We start from the raw sequence: 27,500 nt of genomic DNA, 5'->3' as shown, positions 1-27,500 counted from the left end.
GAAACTGAGTCCCTAACTCAAACTTACATCTGTTCCCTGATTACTCTTTTAGATCACAGACATCAGGCATAAATGTGATTCTCTTTTCCTGCCAACTGAAAACCAAGTCAATTGAATTTAAGCAATGGATGCAAGACAGACATACAGCTTCAGGCAAGGCTACAGAATATCATAGCAAAACATCTGCTGGAACATATAGTAACTTGCGGCAGCAATTACTGGCTAGTTAAGTAATACTCCAACTAATTTCCTACAGTCTTGCTTTATCAAACAGCAGCTGTATATTCCACTAGTTTTCTTTTTTTTAGTATCTACTCTCGGAATTAGTATCATATAATATATTATACTATACTATACTATACACTATACTATACTATACTATACTACTCTATATTGAATATTCCTGATCATTCCTGGTGTGCAGTGTTTGACATGAGGTGGGATTCCCAGTCCGAATGAGTCCTCCTTGATGGACAAGACAGGACAGTTGGCTCCATCTAATCACTCCCTTGCCGTGCCAACGGCTGTAGAACTCCTCCACACTCCGTCCATCAGCGTTCCGTGGAGACGGTCGAGCGGCCGCGGTGATAGCCGTTAGCCAGTCAGGACAATCGATTCCCCATTAGGAGCGACTGAGAGCTCTGCAGAAACTAGACTGAGAGCAACACTTTCTGAAACATCAGCTGCACACCAACCGACTCCACCGACAGAGGGAAGCAGAAACAGGTTTTGTTAGAGTGCTGTCTTCTGGTGTGTTACTGTCTCACACACACACACACACACACACACACACACACACACACACACATACACACGGATGAATGCACACAGGAGTGTGCATCCACACGAAAAAAATACACACACACACACATCGCATTGGATCAGCGCCCAGATTGGACACTCACACACACACACACTATTCAAGGCAGAGTCATTGTTTTAGAGTGATACTGGCAACACGCAGACACACTGTAGTAACCTATTCAGACAGTTTACCCACACATCTGGATTTATAAGCCACACACACACACACACACACACACACCTCACCACCACCATCGCCACCACCAAATCTCCCCCACCCATGTCTATAGCCCATGCCAACCAGATGACCAGTCTTTTCATCTCCACGGCAACTGCCTCGTCAGTCTGCCCCTCCGGGCACTGATTCAACATGGCCAGCGCCCATCCCATATGTCGGCCTCCGCTGATTAGTTTCACTAACCTGTCTGCTGTCTGTCTGAGCCCATCTGTAGCAGGGAAGCTACACCGGGCTCGTGACTGAATCATTCCATTCGCGCAGTGTGCAACCATTAGCTTCCACTGTAATCAATGGAACTGGCTATACCAGATGTGATAGCGGCGTGTGCGTTCGAAAAAATTAGACCAGTCTTCTAAAACTATTTTTACTCGAATGGAGCGCTTCAGTTATGTGCCTCATGTAGCCTCCCTGTAAGGCTTGGCCAGCACCTATCCCATGATTCCCAGATGTCCCCCTCCACTGATTGGTTTCACTAATCTGTCTACTGTCCGTCTGCTACTGTCTGACATTCCGGATCCCTGTTGCTCACGCTAACCTGGCACCTCATCCGTTTAACACTTCACGCTAACCTGGCACCTCATCCGTTTAACACTTCACGCTAACCTGGCACCTCATCCCTTTAATACTTCTACTGCTTCACACTGATCCCCTTCTAAATGCCATTAGTGTGCAGTGGCTTGATTCTGTGTGGTGCCCTGCTTTTGTTTGTGTGTGTGTGTGTGTGTGTGTGTGTGTGTGTGTGCGCGTGCGCACACCTGTTTCAGTCATTCTTGATATCATGGATAAAACTTTCTGAATTACGAAAGAAAAAATATTATGCATTATACATCTTGGATACTTGATAAAGTTTTGATTATCTAATCATATTTCAAAACAACACCCCAGTTTTATAAATTACACCATCAGACACATACTGTATGGCTTATAAATTATTTTGAATGTAGTCATCACAGATATTTAGACCCTGAATAGTTTATTGGTTTTCTTACAGTAATTACACACACATGATTTCAAATGAGTTATATCACTGTCAAAGGTTAGAGTAGTCAGTGTTAAAACACTTCAGTTCAGAACATATTCATTAGGTAATTTTGTATTGACTCTTCATATTGAACAGTGATATTCAGAAGCTTTGGTCTCTGCTTTCTTTCACTGTTGACTGCAGGTATTGCTGTATTTAAATTGTCTGGTCTAATAATCCTGATTTGGAATCCGTGTGTGTGTGTGTGTGTGTGTGTGTGTGTGTGTGTGTATGTGTGTCTGTGATCTGTTGACCATATTCATGTGGGCAATGTGTGTCTGCCTGTGTTAGCAAGTGGTTGTTAATGTGTGCTCTCCTGGTTGGACATTTCCTACCTGCTAAGCCGTGTGGTGTGTGTGTGTGTGTATGTGTATATATGTGTGTGTGAGTGTGAGAGAGGATATTCACCCCTGTGTTTACAGAGTTCATACAGAGACCTGTCACAACACATGAGGTAGGCCGTGGGATGTGGTCTACCGCTCGAGCACCCGTGAAAATCTAACATTCTCTCTCTCTCTCTCTTTCTTTCTCTCTCTCTCTCTCTCTCTCTCTCTCTCCCATTTCTGTTTCTCCTTATTTCCATTACTTTGAATCCCTCTGCTGTCACAAACCTTCTGAATTCTTTCTTTCTTTCTTTCTTTCTTTCTTTCTTTCTTTTCCATGGCCTTGTTTTTTTTCCCGCTCCTCCATCTTCTCTTCCCTGCATGTATTACTCTTTCATTCTTCTCTATCTATCCTTCATTCTCTTCCCTCTTCCTTTTATCCCTATCCTTTTATCTTCTCTCCATTTCCTGATTCTTTCTCGCCCTCTTTCTTCCTGCTTCTTGCTCCCACCTACCCAGAATGCCTCCAACCCTTCAGGCTCCAAGCCCATGCAGTCGTCGGCGGCGACACGCCTGAAGCACCTGCAGCAGAGCAGCCTGGAGCGGCGGAGCAGGAAGCAGCGCGAGGACTTCCCCAAGCTGCAGCAGGGCCAGCAGGGCCAGCAGCAGGTCTTCCACTTCTGAGGCCATGCTAGCTATGCTAGCTGTCAGCCACACAATGCTAGCTCCCAACCAGTTAGCCGTTAGCCGCTAAGAGCTAGCCATTAGCCTGCTAAGCGCTAGCCGTTAGCCGCTAAGCGCTAGTAGTTAGCCTGCTAAAAGCTAGCCGTTAGCCGCCGAGGGCTAAGAACTGGCCGTTAGCCAAGGAGGCTAATTGCTACGCTAACTCCGCTCTACACTTTCCAGCCGACAGCCTCCCGCCACGCCTGGGACCGTGGACGTGACCTTTAACCTGTGTCGGGGCGCTCACACTCCATGCCAGCGGCGAGCCGGGAACCCTCTTCCTCAACGAGTGCCATCTGTGCCATCTGTGGCTGTCTGTAGTCCCAGACTGACTGACCCTTCTCTTCCCTATGCCCCTGACCCCCACCCCCCCGCAGTGGCGCCAGACTGCCAGCGGTGGCTCGGGTGGTGACCCGTGTCGCTGGACTGTGGCGCTGCAGATGCTGCCTCGTCGCCTCGCTGTGCAGTTGTGTGGCAACTGTTCCTCGCTCGTGACTGTACGGTGGAGGCTCATCGTCTCATCTGCTGCGACCTCCAGGACCCACTGTCATCATTCTTTACCCCTCTCTCTCTTCCCCTCACACACTCGTCTCCCCGATTGTGGGCCAGCGCCAGATCTGGACCACAATTGCCAGAACATAGAACATTTTCAGTATCTCAGTCTAACATGTACTGTATGTCCTCTTGGTACTTGTGAGGAGACCTGTGAGCTCTCCCAAGACTGCGGGCTGTGAAGCACACTAAACTTCTCTCAGCGAAAACAGCACAAGGTCACAGCCAAGGTAGTGGGTCATAAACTCCTGGCAGTCGTCATCTGTGTTTATTTGGTGCTTCGCCAGTACCTCCCATCAGAAGCCAAGGCATCTGTTTGCTCTGTGTGTGTGTGTGTTTGTGTGTCTGCCTGTGTGTGTGTGTGTGTGTGTGTGTGTGTGAGAGAGAGAGAGAGAGAGAGAAAGAAAGAGAGGAGAAATAGAAGGACAGAATGAAATGAGGTGGCGAAAAGGAGACAGAGTATGCAGTCTAATGATGATTTAATTTTACTTTGTGCCAATGACCTAGCATGTGTGTGTGTGTGTGTGTGTGTGTGTGTGTGTGTGTGTGTGTGTGTGTGTGTGTGTGGTGTGTGTGTGTGTGTGTGTCTCTCCCTCTGTGTCAGAGTGTGTGTGTGTGTGTGTGTGTGTGTGTGTGTGTGTGTGTGTTAATGTGACAGTATCTCCATTTGTTCTCCCTGGTCTCTTCAGCTAAAAAGCCGAGCGCTGCCAGAGTGAGTGAGCGAGGCTGCCCTTTCAGAGCTGTTCCCGTTCCCAGCCCTCTGCATATCACAGCACACAGCACACAGCACACAGCACACAGCATGTGGAGCTCTCCTCTCTCCACCATTCCAACCTCTCAAGCCCTCCACAGCTGTCTTCTGAACTGCCCCTCTCCTCAGGATGGCTGGATGGCTGACCAATAAATAGAGAGAAGAGGAGAGATGGATAGAGAGAGAGAGAGAAAGAGAGATGGCAGGGGCTGTGGTGTCTGCCAGTGAAAGACAAGGAATGGAGGGAGGATGACAGACGAAAAGGAGAGATTGTACATTGTATTGTTGCATGAGGCGGAGAGAGAGAAAGAGAGAGAGAGAGAGAGAGAGAGAGAGAGAGAGAGGGGGGGAGAGAGAGAGAGAGAGAGAGAGAGAGAGAGAGAGACAAGAGGATCACAGGCGGGACTGATAAAAGCACAAACATTTGAAACACTCTAAAGAAGTCATCGTGAAAGAGCGGGGAAGAATGAGTGGGCGAAACCAAAGAGCGAGAGAAAGAGAGCAGAGACAGGCGGAAGAGAAAACGAGAGGGCCCTGGAGTCGGTCTTGATCCGCCGCGAGACTCTTATCTGCCAGGGCAGAGCAGCATCCTCAGCCCCGATCCATCCCCCTCAAAAAAAAAGGAGGGAAAAAAAAGAGGAGTAGAGAAAAAGAGGAGTAGAAGAGGACTGGAGGACAGAGGGAGAGGAAGAGAGAGCGAGGGAGTGAGAGAGGAGTAGAGAGAGAGAGAGAGAGGGAGAGAGAAGAGTGGATAGAGAGCAAAAGAGAAAGAGAGAGAGAGAGAGAGAGGGATAGAGAGGAGTGAAGAGAGAGAGCAAGAGAGAGAGAGAGAGGAGTGGAGAGGAGAGAGAGAGCAAGAGAGAAAGAGAGAGAGATATGACAGCAAGGCCTGTCTCTCTGTTCCTCTCCAGTTTGCACACACACACACACACGTGCCTCCCGGCCCCGATTTCCGCCCCCTTATTCCCTCGCTCCCGTAGGGTTGATCTGGAAGGCGGCATGGCGTGGCTTTCTCTTCCTCACTCTCTCTCTTTCCCTCTCTCTCTCTCTCTCTCTCTCTCTCTCTTTCCCTCTCTCTCTCACTCTCTCTCTCTCGCCCGATTCGTTCCACCGGCCACGCTGGGCCGCTAACCGAACCCGCCACAGGGTCCGGAGATTTTCTCGCTTGCTCTGACGCCTTTTTCAAGGACAAAGTGGTGCTCGTAAAAAAAGGGGAAAAGAAGGGGTGGGGGGGGGGGGGGGGGGGGTGCAAGGAGTGGATTTCTGTGTTAGCATTAGCCTGTGGTTTGACCTAAATAGTTTAGCAGGGCACGTCTGCATAACGAACACATACAAAAAGGGCCAGCGAATGCTAAGGAAGTGAAGGTGCTATCAAGAATGCTCTGTGCTGGAACACAGCCAGGGACACTCTCGCCAGATGAATTTCGTGCCGCCTAGCTCCACTCATCCATCTGGGATCGATCCATTGGAGTGGTGCTTCAGAAGGCTGGGTCTTATTAAAAAATGCTTGCATAAGTTTGGCTAAGCCACTTGTTTGTCATCTATTGACGTGCTACTTCAACCACTCACATCGAAGCCAACCCGTCACGCTGAGAACAGTCTCACAGTCGCTTCTACGCTACGTCGCATCTATGAAACTCCCGCCCTGCGTCCTGATTGGCTCTACCATACAATCTGGTGCTGAAATCACTCTCAATGGAAGAGGTCCCAGATGGATGTGAGTGGAGCTGGGCGGAGCTAGGCGGAACGAAATTCATCTGGCGAGAGTCAGGTTAAGGGTCAGGTGCAATCTGGACAGTCTAGCCAAGCCCAATCTCACGCCTATAGTAACGACCAGACAAGTGACACTGTGGAAGCCCAGTTCATTTCTGGTCTCATATATGTAATTAAACTTATTGTATAAGTTGATGTAATGTTGAAGAAAGCTGTTTGTAGAATCATAAATGTATGATGTATTGGTGGTTTATCTAAACATATTAAACATATAAATATAAACGCATCTAAGAAGTATGTAAGATATAAGTTAAATCCAGAAATGAATTCAGCCCCCACAGTTGCCTTGGCACAGTAAATGTCTGGGGTCCGCAACTATAGTGCCTCACAGTAGTCCACATACAAGTGCTTTTTAACCAAAACTACAAGAAAAGTCCTACAAATTCCTATAAATACCTCTGGTGTTAAGCACACGACTGAAAGTCTTGAATGGTGGGTGTCATGATGTTTTCTCCGGTGGGACTCATGGTGTGCTACTCATGATTGACACAGTAAAAGGGTGCGATATGTTCCCTGCTTAGCTGCTATTGTCACCTGCTACAGTTTGACACGTGTCTGTAATGGCTAGGAGTGTCAGAGGAAGTCCTGGATGAGGATGAGAGTCCCTCTTAGCACCTCTGATTGGTTGAGTTAGGACATAGGGACCCAGGAAATACAACCCTGAGGGGCTTAGTTGGCTTGATGCTTAATATCCTGATTCTCCTGATTCCTTCCACACACACACACACACACTTTCACACAGACACACACACACACACACACATACAATCACTCACACACACTCACGCTTTCACACAGATACACATACACACATTTTACACACATGCATACTCATTCAAACACACATTGGACACAAACACAGATATTCTCACATCTTTGCTACACACACATCCACCTCCCACCATAGTGCTAATCCAGGAGATCTGTGCCAACCCCCAGAGAGGGTGCTGCGCACCGTGAGCTCCAGGACCCCCCTCCGCTGCAGCCTTTCACATGCACCACAGGAGGAGAGAATACAGAAAGAAAGCGAGGGAGGAAGAGAAAACATGGAAAAGATGACAAGATAAGCTCCTTGTATTTTGTTCTAAGCAACTGCTGTGTAATGATGTACCCCCACTCCTACCCATGCCAACCCCCTGTGTATGGGCTGGACTCACCCTCATCCATCAGATGGTGGGCATTGACCCACATCCGTACATCTTTATCCACAGCCAGAGGGCCGGCAAATTGACCGAAGGCCCCCCCCCCCACAACCAAACACGTCCTCTTCAGGGGCTGCTGATGGGAGGTCCGTCCTCGGTGTTGTCCATGCTGTAACCATAACTCTCATTGCCCTCTGTGGCTCCACTGTGCTGGGGCGGCCATCTTGTTTAAACAGGCCCTCTCGGGTCTTTTCTCCTCTTTTCTCTCAGATTTGTGACAGAAAGGTTAAACCATTCGACAGCTTTAGGACTGCGGGTGACGGCTAACTTGGATTCGTGTCTGAGCGCATTAGTGTAACAACAAGTTTCCCCTTTCCCTCGGTCCTGCCCTGCCTTCAGTTGGTTTTGTTTGTTTGTATGTTTGGGGGGGCTGGGGTTGTTTATGGGAGGGTAGAGAAGTGTCTTCTTTTGTTGAGAGGAAATGAGTTAACACTAAGTCAGATCAGTCCGTCGTTATCACCCTTGAGCTGAGTAACTGCCACTTTAAAGTGTTTTCTCACACCATGAAGAAGAACTCGGGCCAGAGGCTTGACGAGGAGCATTTTCTGAAGTGTTTTGGAGGAGAGGAAGTTTGCAGTAAGAGTGAGAGACAGAGAGAGAGAGAGAGGGAGGGAAGGGATGGAGGTAGAGATGGACATTTCAAACAGCATAAAACGATGGACCTGGAATTATATTTATTTTCATGTTCTATGTCAGATATGCATTGTGAAGTCTATACATCACTCCGTGGCCTACTGGTTAGCGCTTCGGACTTGTAACCGGAGGGTGTCCGGTTCGAACCCCGACCAGTAGGCATGGCTGAAGTGCCCTTAAGCAAGGCACCTAACCCCTCACTGCTCCCCGAGTGCCGCTGTTGTTGCAGGCATCTCACTGCGCCGGGATTAGTGTGTGCTTCACTTCACTGTGTGCTGAGTGTGTTTCACTAGTTCACGGATTGGGATAAATGCAGACACCAAATTTCCCTCACGGGATCAAAAGAGTATATACTTACTTACTTACTTATAGTACCATTCACACAGGCGACCACTTAAACAGCTGGAGTATTGCACTGTAGAATAACTTTGTGGTGAGGGGTGTGAGGCTTACATTAGGGTTCTCCTCTATAGGCCGTGTGAAGAGAGAGGAAGACATCACATGTCATTGCAGTGGAACACGGGGGTAGACAGCATATCCATACAGCAAGTAGGAGTATAAAAGAGCCGTAATGGTGGAACAGTCACAGTGCATGTGTGTGTGTGATCTCTCTGTGTGTGTGTGTGTGAGAGATCTCTCTACGTGGGTACGTGCGTGTGTGTGTGTGTGTGGGCCAGGAGGAATGAAGGAAGACACTTTTAGTGTGACAATCGTGGGGTCTCTTGAGGCTCGAGCACCAGGGATGTGACAGCCTTGAAAGTGTATGAGGCTCAACTCCGAGGCTTACGGGAGGCGGCTCCGCTTTGACACTCGGCGGCGTCGGCGGCGCCCCCGCGTTCTTTCCGTTTCTGTCTATCTCTCGACTTATCTGTCACTTTCTCGATTCTTCTCTCTATCAATCAGTGTAGCTTTTATTCCTTTCACGTCTCTCACTCACTCTCTTCTTTAAGCACTCAGAGAGAGTGGTACGCTTTCGCTCTCTCTCTCTCTCTCTCTCTCTCTCTCTCTCTCTCCTCTCTCTCTCTCTCTCTCCCTCTCTCTCTCTCTCTCTCCCTCTCTCTCTCTCTCACACTCTCTCTCTCTCTCTCTCTCTCTCTCTCTCTCAGATCATCCTTCCTCTTCTTCTCTTCCTCCGGTTTGGAAATTGAGAGCATTATCTTAGCTCAGGGTTCGTGTTCATCTCAGACTCTGGCACACACACACACACACACACACACATTAGCACTTCACTCACTGACGCTCAACACACACACACACACACACACACACACACACACACACACACACACACACACACACACACACACACACACATACATACACACACACACACACACACACACACACACATTAGCACTTCACTCACTGACGCTCAAACACACACACACACACACACTCACACACACAAACACACACGCTCAAGCAGTCTGTCAGCCACTGTATCAGAGTGACAGCATGAGGACCTACTCTGGGGACATTGGCTCTGTGTGAAGTGCAGCAGATGCGTATAAAACCAGACAAGAGATACAAACATCCTCCCTGGTGAATAGAGTCAGTTAGTGACCTCCACCTTACCCTAGCCCCCCCCCCCCCACACACACACACACATACACATACACGCACACACACTGATTTGTCATCCTTCAATCATTTATCAAGCGACATTATGCTTGTCCTGTGAACCTATCCGATCTGACATCCCTGCTCTTGGCCTCCTTGTGGTTGTTCTAAGTAACTGCACTTCATTCATATAGCAGATTGCAAATGTCTGGATTACTGTTAGGAAAGAGAAGAGAAGAGATTCAAGTCTCTCTTTCACCCCTGCCCCCCCTCAAGTTATGACAAAACACTTACACCGAACTGGGTAAACCTTCAGTAATTTTACTTTCTTTGTTTCCCAACTTGTGGAGAAAATGTGGGTTCAGTTTGGCTGAATCAGGGCAAATTGGTTTCAGTTAGTGCCTATCTAGGCTTCCTCTGATCTTTGACCTCGGTAGAACACTTAACACTGTGGCTATTACCCCCCATGTTGTCATGGAAACACAGACCAGTCAGTCCCGTTTTCATTGTGAACGAGCACCTACCGCCAGGCAGGTCTGCATCAATGTGATTCAGTCAGTTTAACCCAAGGGTTTTTTCTGGAAATTTCCTGTGTTTCTCTCTCCTTTATTTTCCAGTTCTTAGTCTCCCCCTCTCGTCTACAACTAGTGTACTGACACTGTCTACTAGCCTACTATTCACAGTAAATACAACACATATAGAGACATATTGCATAGACAGAACAGTATCTAACTGTATCTCAGTAGTGTAAATGCACCTAGATCATTCAATTAACTACAAATGAAATCGTCTAAAGAAATTAGAAGAATCATATTTAGCTAGTTCTTAGCGAGAAGATGCGCTATTGATATTAGACTTATACTGGACATAAGTACCAAGTACTATCTAATGTAAAAAAGAAAAATAAACTACATACCGAGATTATACGTTTTTTAATCAGATTAAACATTTTTGTATTTTTATACATTGATGATGTGAGCACATATTCATGTATATTATTATTCGTAAACGACTTGAAGCGATCGTTCTACTCTCGTCTCCCCTCAGCTCCCCTTCATGTTATCAGTGTGACTGTCGCCTTTCGAAAGAATTCTGTTGGGACAAGTAGGAAATGTGTGTGGAATGCGTGGAGTATTCAAATGTATGTGTGAGGGTAGGTAGCTAGGAGATACGGTACTGTGCAGTGAGGATACCTCACTCCCTGACATGCTAGCAACAGATGCTAGCACCTATGGGTTTTAGCCTCCTTGCTAGCACACCTTCCATCCATGTCCAATATTGCAAGTTGGAGTCCATTGTGGTACTGTGCTTGTCAACACAACACAAGTTACATACACATAGAACTGCACTTCAGGGCTCTGTTAGGGCACAACTCAATGCCCCAAGGGTTTGTGCTAAATGACAGGAACGGCTACTACAATTACCCTGAGTTAATGGTGTGTAACATTTATCATCGCTTACCTGAGAAGCTTTTAGAGGAACTGCAACCGCTAATCTGCATTTTAAGGGTCTTAAGGAGGTCTTATGTAGCTCTCTCAAAGGAAGTGCCAAGAAATATTCTAGTTTCTCTTTACTTTTTAAAAGTCTCGACAAAGCAGGGGCCTTTGTGGTGTGGGTATGTACACACACACTGTAGAGGTCTAACCTCATCATGGGATGTTAAAATGGAATAGAGAGTATAAAGTATCTGTACATAGTCTGTATTATTGAGAGATGTTTTAATTTTTGGTGAATTTTTACGTCAATTTGATTTCAAATGTTTTTTATATACATACATATATATACATATATGAATATATAGCCTATACACCTTAAGAAAAGTAATGAGATAGCTTACTGCATGTACAGTGTAATCAAACTAGATCTTTGCATGCAGAAAGATTAGGTCTCCCGTTGACATTCTACAACCAGAAGAGTGTACCATAAACTAAAAGACACTGTACAGGAAAGATATTTTTTTGGTTAAAAATCTATTCAGTGCAAGTGGATCAACATACGATCCCTTTAACTGTTGTGCGTTCCGTCATGATTCCTTATTACTGTGTGGAGGTACTGTAAGCCAATGGGGGAAAAAAAAACACTGCTGTTGCCGTGACAACCCTATTGTGAGGTAGGGAGGCTGCTGCCAGTGGAACCGCAAGAAATGTGATGGCAACGTTTACAAGTACTAAAGACTTCTTGATTATTCAATCAATACAATGTGTGAATGCCATGCCGTGTTATAGACGTAAATGTACAATGAAAACAAAATAGAATCAAAGAATATATGAGAAAAACAAACAACGACAACAACAACAATGTGTAGCTGCTTTTGTGAGAAGAGTCTAGAGATGTACTGTATGTATCTGAGACTGTTGGTTTTGTAAAATCCCTGTTGTGTTTTTGTGACTAATAAAGTGGATCTCTTATTAAACAAGCTTAGCTTGTTTACTGGATGTAAGTAAGTGTGTGTGTGTGTGTGTGTGTTTGTACATGTGTGTGAGTGTGAGTCTGTATGTTTGTCTTGTGAGTTTGTGTATGTGTACATACCCAATATATAGTATAACAATAACAATATACTGCAAAAAACAGCCACAAACTAATTTCCAGGTATAAAATTTTAATTGGTCAAACCAAAACAGGTGTTGTTCATAAACATCCATTATTATAAAATGATTTGCTGTATATATTACTGTACATATTGAGTGGATTGTGTTGCAAGCGGATTGCATACAGTTGCTGAGAGCTTCTGTTTAAATGATGGCAGTACACTTAAGGTATATTCAAATTCTGCAAAACAGAGGCAAACATATTGTCTTTAAACATTTAAATGTTGCAGTTTTTGAGTGAACATTCCAAGTTTGTCCAAACGGTAACCTTTAGTTCAGCATTCATGTTTTTTTGCCAAAAACTTAGACTTGTTTGTGTGCAAACGTTCACAGAAATCAATTGTGTTCGCCTTAGTTTTGCTTGTTTATACACATCTGACCTCATCTGATCTCAGGTAAGTCTGTTCCTGTTCCAGCTCTAGTTATGAAACATAATGATGAGAGAGAAAGAGAAGGAGAGAGAGAGAGGAGAAGTACAGGCTGAGCTTTTTGCTTCGTGTCTTCAGTTCTGTCTGTGAGAGCGCAATGTTCTGACAAAATACTGATCCTCAGTAACAAGTCCAACCTGAGGTGTGTGTGTGTGTGTTTTTGTGTGTGTTTGTGTACATGTGCTTCCAGGTTTTTGTAGGTGTGTGTGTGTGAACAGACTCAGGGAGGGCTAGTATGATGCAATTGAAAGTGACAACAGCTGATTCGAGATTTAATTAGTTCATAAGTAATCAGCAGCTTTGATGCAGAAAATAATGTGCATATGCAAGTGGGCACATCATTATGTTGTGTGTGTGTTTATGTATGTGTGTCTGCACGCATCTTTGTGTGTGTGTGTGTGTGTGTTTATGTATGTGTGTCTGTGCACGCATCTTTGTGTGTGTGTGTGTGTGTTATGTATGTGTGTTTGTGCCTGTGTACATATCTGTGTGTGTGTGTGTCTGTGTTTATGTATGTGTGTTTGTGCCTGTGCACATATCTGTGTGTGTGTGTGTGTCTGTGTTTATGTATGTGTGCTTGTGCCTGTGCACATATCTGTGTGTGTGTGTGTGTGTGTGTGTCTGTGTTTATGTATGTGTGCTTGTGCCTGTGCACATATCTGTGTGTGTGTGTATGTGTCTGTGTTATGTATGTGTGTTTGTGCCTGTGCACATATATGTGTGTGTGTGTGTGTGTGTGTGTGTGTGTGTGTGTGTGTGTGCGTGCACTACAGAGAGATGTCTGAGGACACCTGCAGCTGCTGAGCAGGCTTCCACTTAGCGCTGCGTCTGCCTCCATCCGCACGGATGTACGGCTGGTTTCTCAGACCTGCACACACAACACACAGAAACATCAGATAGCTTGCACACACACACACACACACACACACACACACACACACACACACACACACATACACACACTTACAGAAGGATTTTATCACATATACACACACACACACACACACACAGAAACATCAGATAGCTTGCACACACACACACACACACATACACACACTTACAGAAGGATTTTATCACATATACACACACACACACACACACACAGAAACATCAGATAGCTTGCACACACACACACACACACACACACACACACACACACACACACACACACACACACACACACACACACACACACATACACACACTTACAGAAGGATTTTTATCACATATACACACACACACACACACACACAGAAACATCAGATAGCTTGCACACACACACACACACACACACACACACACACACACACACACACACACACTTACAGAAGGATTTTATCACATACACACACACACAAACACACATGGAACCTTTCACACACATACACACAAATGGATCTTATCACAAGTCATACTGTACACCCACATGCATACATCTTATCAGGCACAAATACACAGAGAGAGCGAGAGAGAGAAATCTTCCTAAAAGCAGGTGGCCAAAAACGGAATCTTCAAAGCCATAACCCCTGGAAGATAGACTGCCAGACAAACAGAAATACCTCTATGGAAACACCTGCCTGTACGGACCACCAGAGCTGGACATACAGACATATACCCTCCCAAACAGAAATAGCCCTACAGAACCAAACATTCAACAGACAAATCTGAACACACAGACAGATTAAAAGAAAGCTGCACAGCAAGACAGAGACAGACTGTCTGTCTCATTACGTGTCTGAGGAACTACACGACAGACACAGGGAGACAGCTCCTTCCTTGAATCTGGATAGACACAGAGAGACAAACAAAAAGACAGCACCTTATACACACACACACACACACACACAGTGGAAACCAAGCAAATAAGAAACAAACATGACAGTTTCTGAAGAAAAAAGCAGGCCATCCAAAAAGCATTTATGTATCAGACAGCAAGCACACGACAAAGCAAGCAAGACAGTCACAAATAGAAAACAGGCCGGCTAAACACACACAGAAAAGCACTTGAAATATGCATGTGAAGTATGCAAGTTATCACAGACAGAGTTTTAAATTTACAACCAGTCGGACAAATCAGTTGATTAGTTATAGGGTGACAGACAGTTATGCTTACAGACAATCATGCTAAAACAGAGCGAGAGAGAGAGACTGAAACAGAGATTTTTCTGCCTCATCAGAAATACTGTACTCTAGTCCCCATGGCTGCCGCAGAAATGAACTCATTATGCAGTTTTTCTAAGAAATCACTAAAGCAAAGGGGACTCAAACGCTGGGGAAGGTCTCCTGGGGAGACATGCATCCCATAATAAAGATACAAAATCAAATGTTCATCACAGAGCAGCTTTAGCACACAGAGAGAGAGAGAGTGTGTGTGTGTGTGTGAGAGAGAGAAAGAGAGCGAGGGGGCGCTAATATATAGCAACTTTCATAAATCCCAGTGGGAGCCGAACAGCCGAAAATGTGTCTTCAAACAGAAAAATAAAACAGCGCTTCAGACGAGCACAGAGATAAAACAATTCAACTGAAAAAAAAACCATGAGATGTTGTCAGAGAGAAGACACAAAGAGAGAGAGAGCATAGAGGAAAAGGCATAGAAACAAGAACAAAGAGTGACGAAAGCCAAAGCTATTGTGTGAATATACAATCTGAAAAGAAAGAAAAAATGAGAAATATTCGACCGGAAACGTTGACTAAATCTGACCACCCCCGACAGACGTAGAAAGACAGAGAAAGTGCAGGATACCTCTGTAACGTCAGAGCGGAGCAGAGAGGCAGGGAAAGGGGACAGAGTTAGGAGGGGCTGTCGTCACTGAAGCCCGAATCGCAGAGCAGGCGAGAGGAACGCTTCCCTGAGCGCGCCGTGAAAGGAACAGACTTCAGAGCTGAGAGACACACAGAGGGAGGGAGAGAGGGAGAGAGAAGGAGACGAGAAAGAGAGGAAGGAAAAAGAGGAGGAGAATAGAGTGACTAAGAAGACCATTGATGGGAAAAGATGAAGTAAGATGAAGTGATGAGTAGTTTTGCTGGAGGATAACAGAGAGAACGTATTGACCCTTTCATCAATAAAAACAAAAACAATGCTTGAACGTTCTATTTGGGCCCCAATCTACTTCCTCTGCATTAAGATAACATATGGAATGTTAAAAAGGAAGTCTTGTGGGGCCAACTATGATGCTGATAATGGAACTCTCTTGAAAGGGTCCATAAAACACAGAGGCAGTAGGAATAGTAGAGGAAGTCTTCCAACAAGTCATGTAACTCTTTACCATGTAAGTAAATAGCAATGTATTTCTTTGGAAAGAAAGAGATACATAAGGATGAAGGAACAAATAAAAAGTAGTAAATACACTAGTAAATAGCAAATAGTACATATTCTAGAGATTTTTACAATGACAACTCTATATCACGAATAATGAAACATTCATCTGGCATTACATATACAGTGACTATAACATGCTCAACCTATTGTGTTCCTACAGACACTCTATTGGAAATTTGACAGTATACAGCACTAGACATAGCCACAGATGGTAAAAAGAAACAGGCAGGCATCCAGGAGTGACCCCCCCTCCCCCATGTCCTTGAGCCCCCATGTACATGCCCACAGAGTCTAACGCTGTAGCTGCCTGGCTGCATTAGCTACTGGTTGTGGCAACTCGAGTTAGGTAAAACGGATCGTTTTTGTTTTGTTTCGTACTCGGTGACCTTGAGAAACGGAGATCTATGTGAAAACTTGCTGGATTTCTCCCTTAAGATCCATTTCCTAGGCTTCTCACTCTGCTGGTACTGACGACTAAGCCATTCCATGTCCGGTTAAATCTGAGGTGTTGTGGGACCCTCTGACCTCTGACCCCTGTAACCCTCCCACACTGACCTGTGATGATGTCCTCGATGGCGCCGTCCTTGCCCTCCCGCACCAGCGATGTGACCTGCTTCTTCTTCAGCTCGGCGATCAGGTCCATTTGTGGCAGCTTAGGCATTGTGGGTAACTGCAGAGAGATCAAAGGTCATTCGTATTAACCAAAGGGGAGATGAGGTAGTCAATAAATGAACACGCATGAAACACACACTCACTCACACACATGGGGTTCTAATGGAACAGATCAATAATGTTTAATCTTTAATTCTGTTTGTGGGAGAATACCATACCAACTCCAATGCCTTTGGCTAGAGAACAGTACTAAAGGGAATCTATAAAATGTTAATTACAAAATACATCAATACATCTGGATGTACTGTATCCTTTGAACATAATAATACAACAGTATGTTTAAACCTGATGGAATTTGCTATTAGAAAAAATATGATTTCAAATCCCTGGCCAGGCCCCGGAACATGTTTAGATGTTTCTGCTGGCGTGGGTTTGGGAAAGCACCAAAAGGGCAGAATGTATTTGGATGTACTGTGCTGTAGCCTGAAATAGATGCTGAGATGTTTATTAGAGAAAGTTCATCAATATTACATTAGGCATACTTTGTGACTTGAGCAAGGATGACTTTATGACTAGTATGGGCACATTTGATTTTATGAGTTTGTATGTATGTAGCATGGATGTGAATGCTTACAAGCATGCTGTTTGCGTGTTGCGTGTGTGTGTGTATGCAGGGTTGGGTAGTAATGGATTACATGTAATCTGAATTACGTAATCAGATTACAAAAGTCAAGTAACTATAATCAGCCCAGATTACAATAAAAACATTGTGTAATCAGATTACAGTTACATTGTTGGGGATTACCTGATTACATTTTATCATGCAAACAATGCAACTTTCTTAGGATAGCCTAGCTATCTTTTAATTTGACAAGCAGTTCATTTGGATGTTCACTTTTTAGACTTTTTTAAGATATAGTTAAGAACAAAATTATTCATACCCCTGGCAAATATTGATTTTCTCTTGACCAATATGTTTGTTCTTAATTAAAATGACACTGAAAATTCACATGCCAAAAGGTTGCAAGACAATGTGGTGAAAACATGGAATAAAAAAAAGTGTTTTTTATTAAAAATTGCATGTTCAAAATTATTCATAGCCTTTTTAAACACTCACTGGAAACATCTTTATTTACCACCACAGCTCTCAAAATGGTTCATATAATACCCACCAAGCCTCTTCATGTCTCCACAATGATTGTAGACTGCACCTTTTTAGCAGCAATCTGGATTTTGAGGCAGGAACGATTATTTGCCATCACTTTGGCCTTGTGCTCACTTTTTTGACGGATTGAGGTCCGCTCTAAAATGTTGATATTGTTCTCTGTTAACCATTTCTTGCCTTGTTTGGCTGTATGTTTTGAATCATTGTGTGGTTTAATGTTGAAATGCTACCTTTTGGGGCAGCCATGGCCCACTGGTTAGGGCTTCGGCCTTTGGGCTTGCCGGTTCGACTTCACTAATTCACGGATCCTCATGGGATCAAAATATATAGGCTACTTACTTACTAACTTACATACTATTGGGGCAGGTCTCTCGGCACACTGCCTGATCTTTTCCTCCTAATCTTAATGTAGCCTCTTGTTTTAGTGTTACCGTTTACTTTGAGAAAGTCACCAGGTCGCCCTGGTTGAAAAACATCCCAAAATAATAATTTTCTCACCCCCACAATTGAAATGGACATGGTGTCATTTGGGTTTAATGCTTCCCTTTTTTATACCAATCTCAGGCCATGCCCCTGGGTCAAAAAAATCCAGCGAAACCTAAATTCATTGTTTGGAGAAGAGTGGAGAAAATAGAATGAGAATTCTTTCATCAATTCTGTGGTGGTGTCTTTTACTTAATGGGCATATTTATTGAAGTAATCTAAAAGTAATCCTAAAGTAATCAGATTACTGTACGTTACATGTTTTTGGTAATCCAACTGATTACGTTACTGATTGCCATGTAATTTGTAGTCAGTAATGGATTACATTTCAAAGTAATCTGACCCAACCCTGTGTGTATGTGCACTGTTTGTGTGTGTGTGTGTGTGTGTGTGTGTGTGTGTGTGTGTGTGTGTGTGTGTGTGTGTGTGTGTGTGTGTGCATGTGAGTGTGTGCGTGTGTGTGTGTGTGTGTGTGTGTGTGTGTGTGTGTGTGTGTGTGTGTGAGGGCTACCTTGTGAGAGTCAGCTTTGCCTGTGGGTGATGGGAGCGTCTCATGGCCCTCTTCACCCATCACAGCACTCTGCCTCTTCCTCTGCCCAATGTCCTGCTCCGCTTTCTGAGAGAGAGAGAGAGAGAGAGAGAGAGAGTGGGGGGGGAGGGAAAGAGAAAGAGAAAGTAAGGACACACAGAGAGAGGAAGAGAGACAGAGAGAGAGATGGTGTGGGGTGGGTGAGTATGAAAACGATGAAAAAAGGGAGGGAGAGAAAGAGCCAGACGGAAAGTAAAAAAGACCAGAACGCCGGAAAAAGGAGAAGAAAAAAAGACAGAGCAGATCGGTGAAGTGTAACACCCAGACGCAAGTAAGAATAATCTCCATGCATTGCTAAATCTCAAATGATGAAAGCCTCAGTTAGATTACTGCTCCTTTTCACACACAACAAGGGTGACTAAGTGGAAAAATCTCTTAGCAACACTCCACTGAGCTTCGTCATTACAACTTCAACACAATATTTTGTATCACTTATGGGTAAAAAAAACTGTATGCAATCTTTATAGTGGTGCCGCCTAGTGGCAGAGATCAGAGGTGAGGCGTTCTGTATGTGTGTGAGGTGTGTGGAGAAGGCAGCCTGTTCTACCTTGTAGGCTTTGATGAACCGGGCGAACACAGGAAAAAACACGGATGGAGGGGTGGTCTTGGGGTTCTCACCAAAGTACTCCACCACGGAGTCATACACCTCCTGCAATGGATAAGACATATTAACACATAATATTTCACAGTGTAGCGAAGGGAAGAGATCAGTGACCCCACCCAGCCACAAACTGGTGTTTGGTATTTTAAGCCCCCAATGTCGTTTTCCAGGCAGCACTGCATGGAAGACGCTAGGGTTAGGGTTAAGTGCCTTGAAGTCGACGGTCACAGCGCTGCCTTGAAGTCGACGGTGGGGGCTTAAAACACCATCAAGCCCACAAACCTGGGTCTCAAACCTGCAGCTTGACCGTAACGTCAAAGAGTCAGGCTCGTTGGCATGGCAGTCAGAGCAGAATACTCAACCGTAGTGTAAGCACTCCGTCACACACAGACACCAAAAATATATTTACCATAATTTCCCAACTATTAGCCGCAGCTTATACATTGATTTTGCAAAATGTCTTTAACTATGAGGTTAATACACGGGGGCAGTTAATATGGTATTAATATGGTTTTGTTTCTTTTAACATAACATAAAGCACTGCCCTGTCGCTTATACTGTACACAATGCGGCTAATACACAGGAAATTACTGTACACTGATTAATGTGGCAGACGATTTTATACAAAGCAACTTGCAACTGAGGAACGGTAATCAAGTTGCAGTATGTTGCAGGGGTCAAACCCATAACACTGGTGTTGTGCCCTTCTACACCTCTTAATCTTACCTTACAAATAAGACTACAGGGTCACAAACGCCTGTTTGAATTTGAATACATCTTGATTTGTATTTATGTTCACGGGTTTCCAAGCACCGAGATTATAAACAAAAAAGTGATTCATTTTCCTTAAAATCTTTTTTTGTTTCTTAAGCGTAGAGGCCACTTTAATGTAGTGCTATACATTTGAGTATTTATACAAATATTTCACATACTGCTGAGACCAACCATTCAGTGTCAAACTGTATGTTGTTGTGTTTGTTTATTTTGCGGGTTCCTGTTTATTTGCTGACCTGTGCGGTCTTGCTGTCCTTCACCATGGACTCCAGCAGCTTCTCGTTGCTGGACAGGAAGTCTCTCAGCACCATGCTCTCTTCCTGTTCCTCAAACTCCCTCCGGGTCAAATCCATACCCCTCTCCAGGGCACGCACGTCCTGCAGGATGCTGTCCAGAGACACTGGCATAACAGGGACACGTGGTGTGAGTTATATGTCCTCTCTATGTCTCACATAAAGGTGTGAGTTATATGTCTTCTCTATGCCTCACATAAAGTTGTCTATGCACCCTAACTTAAAAAGCGGTCAAGTGTGTGTGTGGTACACATGCATGATGTGTGTGTGTGTTTGTGTGTGTGTGTGTGTGTGTGTGTGTGTGTGCCTTCACCTGCAACAGGGACACATGTGGTGTGAGTTATATGTCTTCTCTATGCCTCACATGAAGTTGTCTGTCTACTTTATGCACCCTAATGTAAAAAGTGGTCAAGTGTGTGTGTGTGTGGTACACATGCATGATGTGTGTATGTGGGCCTTCTCTGTGTGTACATCCCCCTTGTTTGTTTGTTTATTTGTTTGTTTGTCTGTTAGTTTGAGTGTGTACATATGCATGTGTGTGTGTGTGTGTGTCACATTTTGCCCACTCACCCAGTGCTGCCTTGTCCATGAAGGGCAGCTCGGAGTAGAAGCCTTGCAGCTGGGGGTATTTCTCCTGGATGATGCTGACGATGAAGTGGAGCAGGGTCTGCCGCCGGTCAGTCGACTTGGTGTCCAGCAGCTGAGAGCACACAGAAGCACAACCGTTGCTCATGAGTTTCACACACACACACACGCATGTGACGCACGCACACACACTCACACACAGACATGCATGCATGTGACGCATGCACACTCATGCAGACTACATTAATTGTGTGTGTCTCTCTCTCTCTCTCTCTCTCTGTAATTTGTAGTCAGTAATGGACTCTCTCTCTCTCACACACACACACACACACACACACACACACACACACATTTAACAATACTTTCAGCATCCACATTGCATTTGCATTTGTACCTGTGTTCTGCACAATGACAATAACATTGAATTTTAATTCATCCTTTTGGATATATCTGCCACTATGACAGCTTATTAGTGAATACCACAAGATACCATGCTGCACACAATTCTGAGATCTATCTGACAGTTACCTACACAACTTTAACGTCTGTTATAACATGTTTATATGATGTTACATGGCGGAGAGCTCAGGGAAAGTGTGAGTGAAAAGGCAATTCACAGAATAGAAAAACACATCATGCACACACACACACTTGATGCGTGACAAAAAGTTTAGCATATTCATGTTTATCAGAGGAACAACAACACAAGACCCAGAATATGCTAATAGTAGGCTTCAAAGTACAAAAGCGATGTGACAAGTATTGTAAGATGCGGATATCTTACAAGAGAAAGACAAGGTTTTAAATATTTCAGTAAACAGAGTTTCTTTGGATGCCACTGCATCAGTAACCTGAAACTTATTTCCATATCTACTGAAAAACAAAAATGTTGCAGAACTTACTCACAGTCATAATTTTAAACTGATAGGTTGTGTTTGTTTTGTGTTTGTATAAGCCTTCATATATAAATGTTCCAAAGTTAAATTATGTGAGTGTTACTGTAGTAGTTTGGTTATAGGCCTACTGCATGTTCATAAATATCTATGTAGAAGTTTTGAATTGTGTGAATGTTGTCAAAGGGTAATTGCTTCTGTTGTGTTTCCTCGTCTGAAATTATAGACCCTTTCAAGAGAGTTCCATCATAGTTGGCCCCACAAGACTTCCTTTTTAACATTCCATATGTTATCTTAATGCAGAGGAAGTAGATTGGGAACCAAATAGAATGTTCAAGCATTGTTTTTGTTTTTATTGTTGAAAGGGTCTATTGTTGAACTTACATATTATAAATATATAGATAAACTCTGTAGGTTATTAAAGTGGTTTTGTGTGTGCGTCTCACCATGTCGAGGCTCTGTAGTCGGAACCCGAAGGCTGCTCCCCTCTTGCCACTGTTCATGTAGTTCCCGAAAGCCAGAATGATCTACGAGAAGAGACAGCACCTCAGGCCATGCTTGCTGCCTGTCTGCAACATCAGGGCCAAACACCTGACTCGGGCTAAAAAAGCTAACTCTTAGCAGAACGCTAACGACCAATAGCCTACAACCACTACTTCCACAACACAACATGTACTACCAGAGTACTACTGTTAAAAGTCACACTACTGTACTCTTGTGGTTGTTAAACACAATTAATGTGAAATTAAATATATATTAATACCATAATTACTGACATTAGTATTATATAACTATTTATACATACTCATAACAGAATTCATGCAGCATTGATGATGGTGTTACCCAGTAAGCCTTTGCAGCTGGAAGTGTATGTTATAATGCTTCTTTGACTTCTTGATAATGGTAATAATGATAGCTTTGTTCTGAATCTTTGTAGCAGATGCTGTGAATTCACCACCAAAATGACGTTACAGGTTTCTGTGGTGTGCTGTACCTCGAGTATCTTCTTCAGTTTGGAGGACGACTTAATGGACATGGAGGCTGCGATGAGGGCATCTAGTTGCTGGAAAAACAAAAGGAAAATAACAAAATCAGTAACCAAATGTACACACCAGTTCAAGTCTCATAACAAAGTTACAACTCCAAGAAAATGATTATAAACTGCAGAATATAATTAAAATGTTCTTCATGGACCCTGCAAGAAGTGAACACACACACACACACACACACACACACACACACACACACACACACACACACACACACACACACAAATAAACTGATTATCATCTCTTGCTTCTTAGTGTAATGAGAAAATAAAAGCTTTCATTTGTTATCTGAATTATGCTCAAGAGCATAGTATAGATAGTCCTCTCCCAGCACACTGTACTTAAACCACTCAAGCACTCAACACATTATTGCAGCAATAATTAAGATAAATGCCTCTAGACAGAAAGTCACAAAAGCTTTTTTCTGCTTCTGCTGCTTTTACTGGTTTCTTTTTTTAATATAAAAGTGAGACAAGATTTGAGGGGCTGTCTCAGCCACACACTGTGCAGCGCTCTTGTTAGTCATATGGACACTTTTATTCTTTCACAGTTGAGTGATTCAACAGTCCACATGCAAACACGATGCTTAGAGAAAAACAGACAAGATGCACAATCGATTGGTCGTTTGTTTGTTTGTTTGTTTGTTTGTTTGTTTGTTTGTTTTGAGGGAGGGTTATGCCTTTAATCCGATAGGACAGAGAAGCGAGTGTCAGGAAGCAAGTGGGAATGGGTGGGAAAGAGAGATGGGGTGGGATCGGGAAATGACTTGGATCAGACTCGAACCTAAAATACATTTATATAGTTATTATAAAATGTAAGTCATTTTGTAATTTAATGCCAAAATATGTAGTTTATATTTAATGCATTTATATCTACAGTGGTCTAGTGATTTGATATATTACAAATATTTTTAGTTATGTTTGGACAAATAGTAAATACCGGTAATGTAATTTGTAAGTTGCCTTTTAGGCTCCCTGCGGACCTGAGGCTTTACTGGGCATGCTCTCAAGGTCGTGACCTTCTCTACCACATTAATGAACATGTTTGGCTAACACTTTACTTGACAGTATCGACATAAGAGTGACATGACAGTCATGAACATATGACACTGTCATGACACATGAACCCTAACCCTAATCCTAATCTCTAACTCTAACCCTAACCCTAACCCTAACCCTAACTTGTTATGACAAAAACCGAATGTCACTTGAAAACAGAAGCGTTATGTCATAAACGTGTATGACTTGTTTATGACACATTCATGACAGTGTCACGTCACTCTTATGTCGATACTGTCAAGTAAAGTGTAATCCGTGTTTGTTAGCAGCAGGTGCGCCATAAAATGGGAAGTAAGAGCCCTGCAATGACAGGGGAACATAATGGCCAACACTATCACTATCACTATCATTATACAGCCAATCAACAACCAAGCCTATATACCATCAAAAGCCTATATGTGTGTGTGTGTGTGTGTGTGTGTGTGTGTGTGTGTGTGTGTGTGTGTGTAGCCTCACCGGCTGCAGCATCTGGACGCTGTCGCTGAAGTTGCCCATGAAGGTGAGCGTGCTGATGCGCAGCGTGAGGCGCGGGATGCGGCCGAAGCGCACCATGAAGCGGTCCTCCTCGCTCAGCTCTTCCAGGGGGCGCCCTTCACGCAGGTAGTTCCCAATCAGCCTCTGCTCGTACTCGGACGGCACAAACCGCTCCAGCAGCTCCAGGAAGTCCAGGCTCAGAGACTTCAGGTCATAACTGGACAGACAGAGAGACAGAGAGAGAGAGAGAGAGAGAGAGAGAGACACACACACACAATTAATGTAGGTAGCCTACTTATCCCCAAACCATCTCTTTGCAGTCCTCCCCTTCCATTTTGATGTATATGATGTACCTAGTGTATACAGTGTACAATTAGAATTTACATTTGAGTGACACAATTAATGCATGTATTATTGCTATCCCCAATCCATCTACATGGACAATAGTCCTTCATTTATAGTGTATACCATCGACATTATAGTGTATTCCATCGACATTATAGTGTATACCATAGACATCATAGTGTATACCATAGACATTATAATGTATACCATAGACATCATAGTGTATACCATAGAAATGGTAGAGTATACCATAGATGTTGTAGTGTATACCATCAACATTATAGGAAAGCCACTGGAAGACTGAGAGCAATAAATTAAGATGCTGAAATAGGATAGCCTGGGTGCCATTCCGAACTTAGTCCCGCCCCACGGGAAGTTCGGTCTGGCATTGCTCAATTGTGGGGCAAGTATGCGCGCCCTAAATCGGGCGGACCAATCAAATCAGGCTTTACGATGATGTCTATCACGTCATCTGGGCACACTTAGATTAGGCTTATGTTTGAAACTAAAACGCTGTGGCTAGAAGGATACATGGCTTTTAAGACCCCATATGGAAAATTCATATTATTTAATGAGTTTGTATCACTGAAAACGATTATTTCTGAAACTTTGGCCAAAGTTGAGAAGTGGGAAAACTGGTGGTTTCACTTTCATCAAGGGAAAACAGTTGCTGTTGCATTGCGACATGTTCCCTCGTTCGTTTGAAATCTCTGATTGACCACCTGTTCGAGGGATTTGCGACAGCCTTTCCCAGCTGTTTAACGTTTAATGTTTGTAGCATATCACTGTTCAACAGAATTATTTTTAAAAACAGATGGGATATAGGAGTAGAAGGATGGTTTGTGTGTTTTCTTCCTACACCTCACGGTAAGCTATTTTGTTGCTCTGATTGGTTAGGTCTATCCAATTGAGTGCAGAGGCATTCCCCCCCTGTATCGGTTGAAACATGCCCCATAATTACGTCCCAATGGAGCAGTATCAGACTCATATTCTGACTAGAATTTGAGTATGACAACGTCAGGCTAGAAATAGGAAACAGCAGACAAAGAATGAGGGGAAAGTAAGAAATAAAACGAGAGAGAGAGAGAAGAATGGAATAGGAGTGGAATGAGAAGAAGAAGATTCAAATCACCAAGCAAAATGAAGGCAGGATAAGAGGCCCCGCAGGAGAATGAAGATATCTATTCAAATGGAAATACTGAGTGCACCTTCAGCACTGTGTGTGTGTGTGTGTGTGTGTGTGTGTGTGTGTGTGTGTGTGTGTGTGTGTGTGTGTGTGTGTGTGTGTGTGTGTGTGAATGAGTGACTATGTGTGTCCTTGTGTGTGTGTGCCTGTGTGTGTGCATGTGTGTGTGTATGTGTCTATGTGTGCGTGCATGTATGTGTGTGTGTGGGTGTATGAGTGCGTGCGTGCAAATGTGTGTCTATGTGTGCATGCATGTGCGTGTGTGTGCGGTCATACGTCTCTATGGCGGTGCAGATGCTGGACGCTGTCATGCCGCCCTTGCGCAGGGTGATGGCCAGGTTCTTGGCCCGGTTGGGCTCCATGAGGGTGACCTTGCTGGGGGCGCGGTGGGCAGTCCTCATCCTCAGGGTCCCCACGTCCGCTGGCGCAGACTGGGCCTTGGTCTTGAACTGCTCCTCAAATGCGTCCATGTTCAACTCCTGAAGAGAGAGAGAGAGAGAGAGAGACAGAGAGAGAGAGAGAGAGAGAGAGAGAGAGAGAGAGAGAGAGAGAGAGAGAGAGAGAGAGAGAGAGACAGACAGATAGATGGACAGGAAGGAAGAAACAAGATTAATATTCTGCCACAGATTGATTCAAGCACATTCAAATCAGTTTTAAATTCCATAAACTTAAACAGACACCAAGCAATAGGAACACTCTCTCTCTCACACACACACACACACTCACACACACACACACACACACACACACACACACACACACACACACACACGAACACACACATACAGTACACATACACATAGCCTACACATACACATAGCCTACACACACACACTCACACACACATGCACATTCACTCACATGCACACACACACACACACACACACACACACACACACACACACACACATCTGTGTTGCTCACCAGTAGCACGTGTTCATCATCCAGCTCGGTGAAGATGGTGCCAGCCACCTGCTCCGCCTTCAGAGCCTGCCAGTTAAACAAGGGCATGCGGTACTTAGTCTGAATAGGCCTCCTGGTCTTCACGCCTGAAATGAGAGAGGGAAAGAGAGAGAGAGAAAAGAGAGAGAGGACGAGAGAGGGGTGGAGAGAGAGAGGGACAAAGAAGTGAAAAAGTAGGGAGAAGGAAAAAAGTTACAGAAAAAGAAAAAGGATGCAAAAGAGAGAGAGAGAGCGAGAGGTAGAGAGAGAGCGAGAGGTAGAGAGAGAGAGGGAGGTAGAGAGAGAGCGAGAGGTAGAGAGAGGTAGAGAGAGAGAGGGAGGTAGAGAGAGAGGGAGGTAGAGAGAGAGAGAGAGGTAGAGAGAGAGAGGGAGGTAGAGAGAGAGCGAGAGGTAGAGAGAGAGAGGTAGAGAGAGAGAGGGAGGTAGAGAGAGAGAGGGAGGTAGAGAGAGAGAGTGGTAGAGAGAGAGAGGGAGGTAGAGAGAGAGAGAGAGGTAGAGAGAGAGAGAGGTAGAGA

At 44.2% G+C, this 27,500-nt stretch overlaps 2 protein-coding genes across 8 annotated transcripts in view; one reads left to right on the top strand and one right to left on the bottom strand.

Annotated features, from left to right (window-relative positions):
- LOC121700054 (SRC kinase signaling inhibitor 1-like) overlaps positions 1-4,739 on the top strand; it is a 98,382-nt gene extending 93,643 nt beyond the window's left edge. For all 6 annotated transcript variants that reach the window (XM_042082726.1, XM_042082725.1, XM_042082727.1 and 3 more), the window contains one exon: positions 2,906-4,739. In XM_042082726.1, the coding sequence (XP_041938660.1) occupies positions 2,906-3,070 (165 nt within the window). In that variant the 3' untranslated portion in view covers positions 3,071-4,739. The remainder of the gene's footprint in view (positions 1-2,905) is intronic.
- An 8,547-nt stretch (positions 4,740-13,286) lies between these two features.
- Positions 13,287-27,500, bottom strand: part of LOC121700056 (formin-like protein 1) — a 19,827-nt gene continuing 5,613 nt past the window's right edge. Inside the window, exons 8-18 of one of the 2 annotated variants that reach the window (XM_042082730.1) lie at positions 26,947-27,071; positions 26,299-26,501; positions 24,474-24,708; positions 22,905-22,973; positions 22,357-22,437; positions 21,003-21,132; positions 20,376-20,539; positions 19,312-19,413; positions 18,687-18,791; positions 16,471-16,585; positions 13,287-13,464 (exon numbers count right to left, since the gene is read on the bottom strand). In XM_042082730.1, the coding sequence (XP_041938664.1) occupies positions 13,364-13,464; positions 16,471-16,585; positions 18,687-18,791; positions 19,312-19,413; positions 20,376-20,539; positions 21,003-21,132; positions 22,357-22,437; positions 22,905-22,973; positions 24,474-24,708; positions 26,299-26,501; positions 26,947-27,071 (1,430 nt within the window). In that variant the 3' untranslated portion in view covers positions 13,287-13,363. Of the gene's footprint in view, positions 13,465-13,942; positions 15,479-16,470; positions 16,586-18,686; positions 18,792-19,311; positions 19,414-20,375; positions 20,540-21,002; positions 21,133-22,356; positions 22,438-22,904; positions 22,974-24,473; positions 24,709-26,298; positions 26,502-26,946; positions 27,072-27,500 lie in introns of those variants that run through there. The other variant, XM_042082731.1, reaches the window with a different exon arrangement.

The sequence above is a fragment of the Alosa sapidissima genome, chromosome 24 (assembly GCF_018492685.1).
Source record: "Alosa sapidissima isolate fAloSap1 chromosome 24, fAloSap1.pri, whole genome shotgun sequence".
In the NCBI taxonomy this organism is placed as follows: Eukaryota; Metazoa; Chordata; class Actinopteri; order Clupeiformes; family Clupeidae; genus Alosa; species Alosa sapidissima.
The sequence above is the reverse complement of the archived record's forward strand: the minus strand, read 5'-3'. Positions and strand labels throughout refer to the sequence as shown.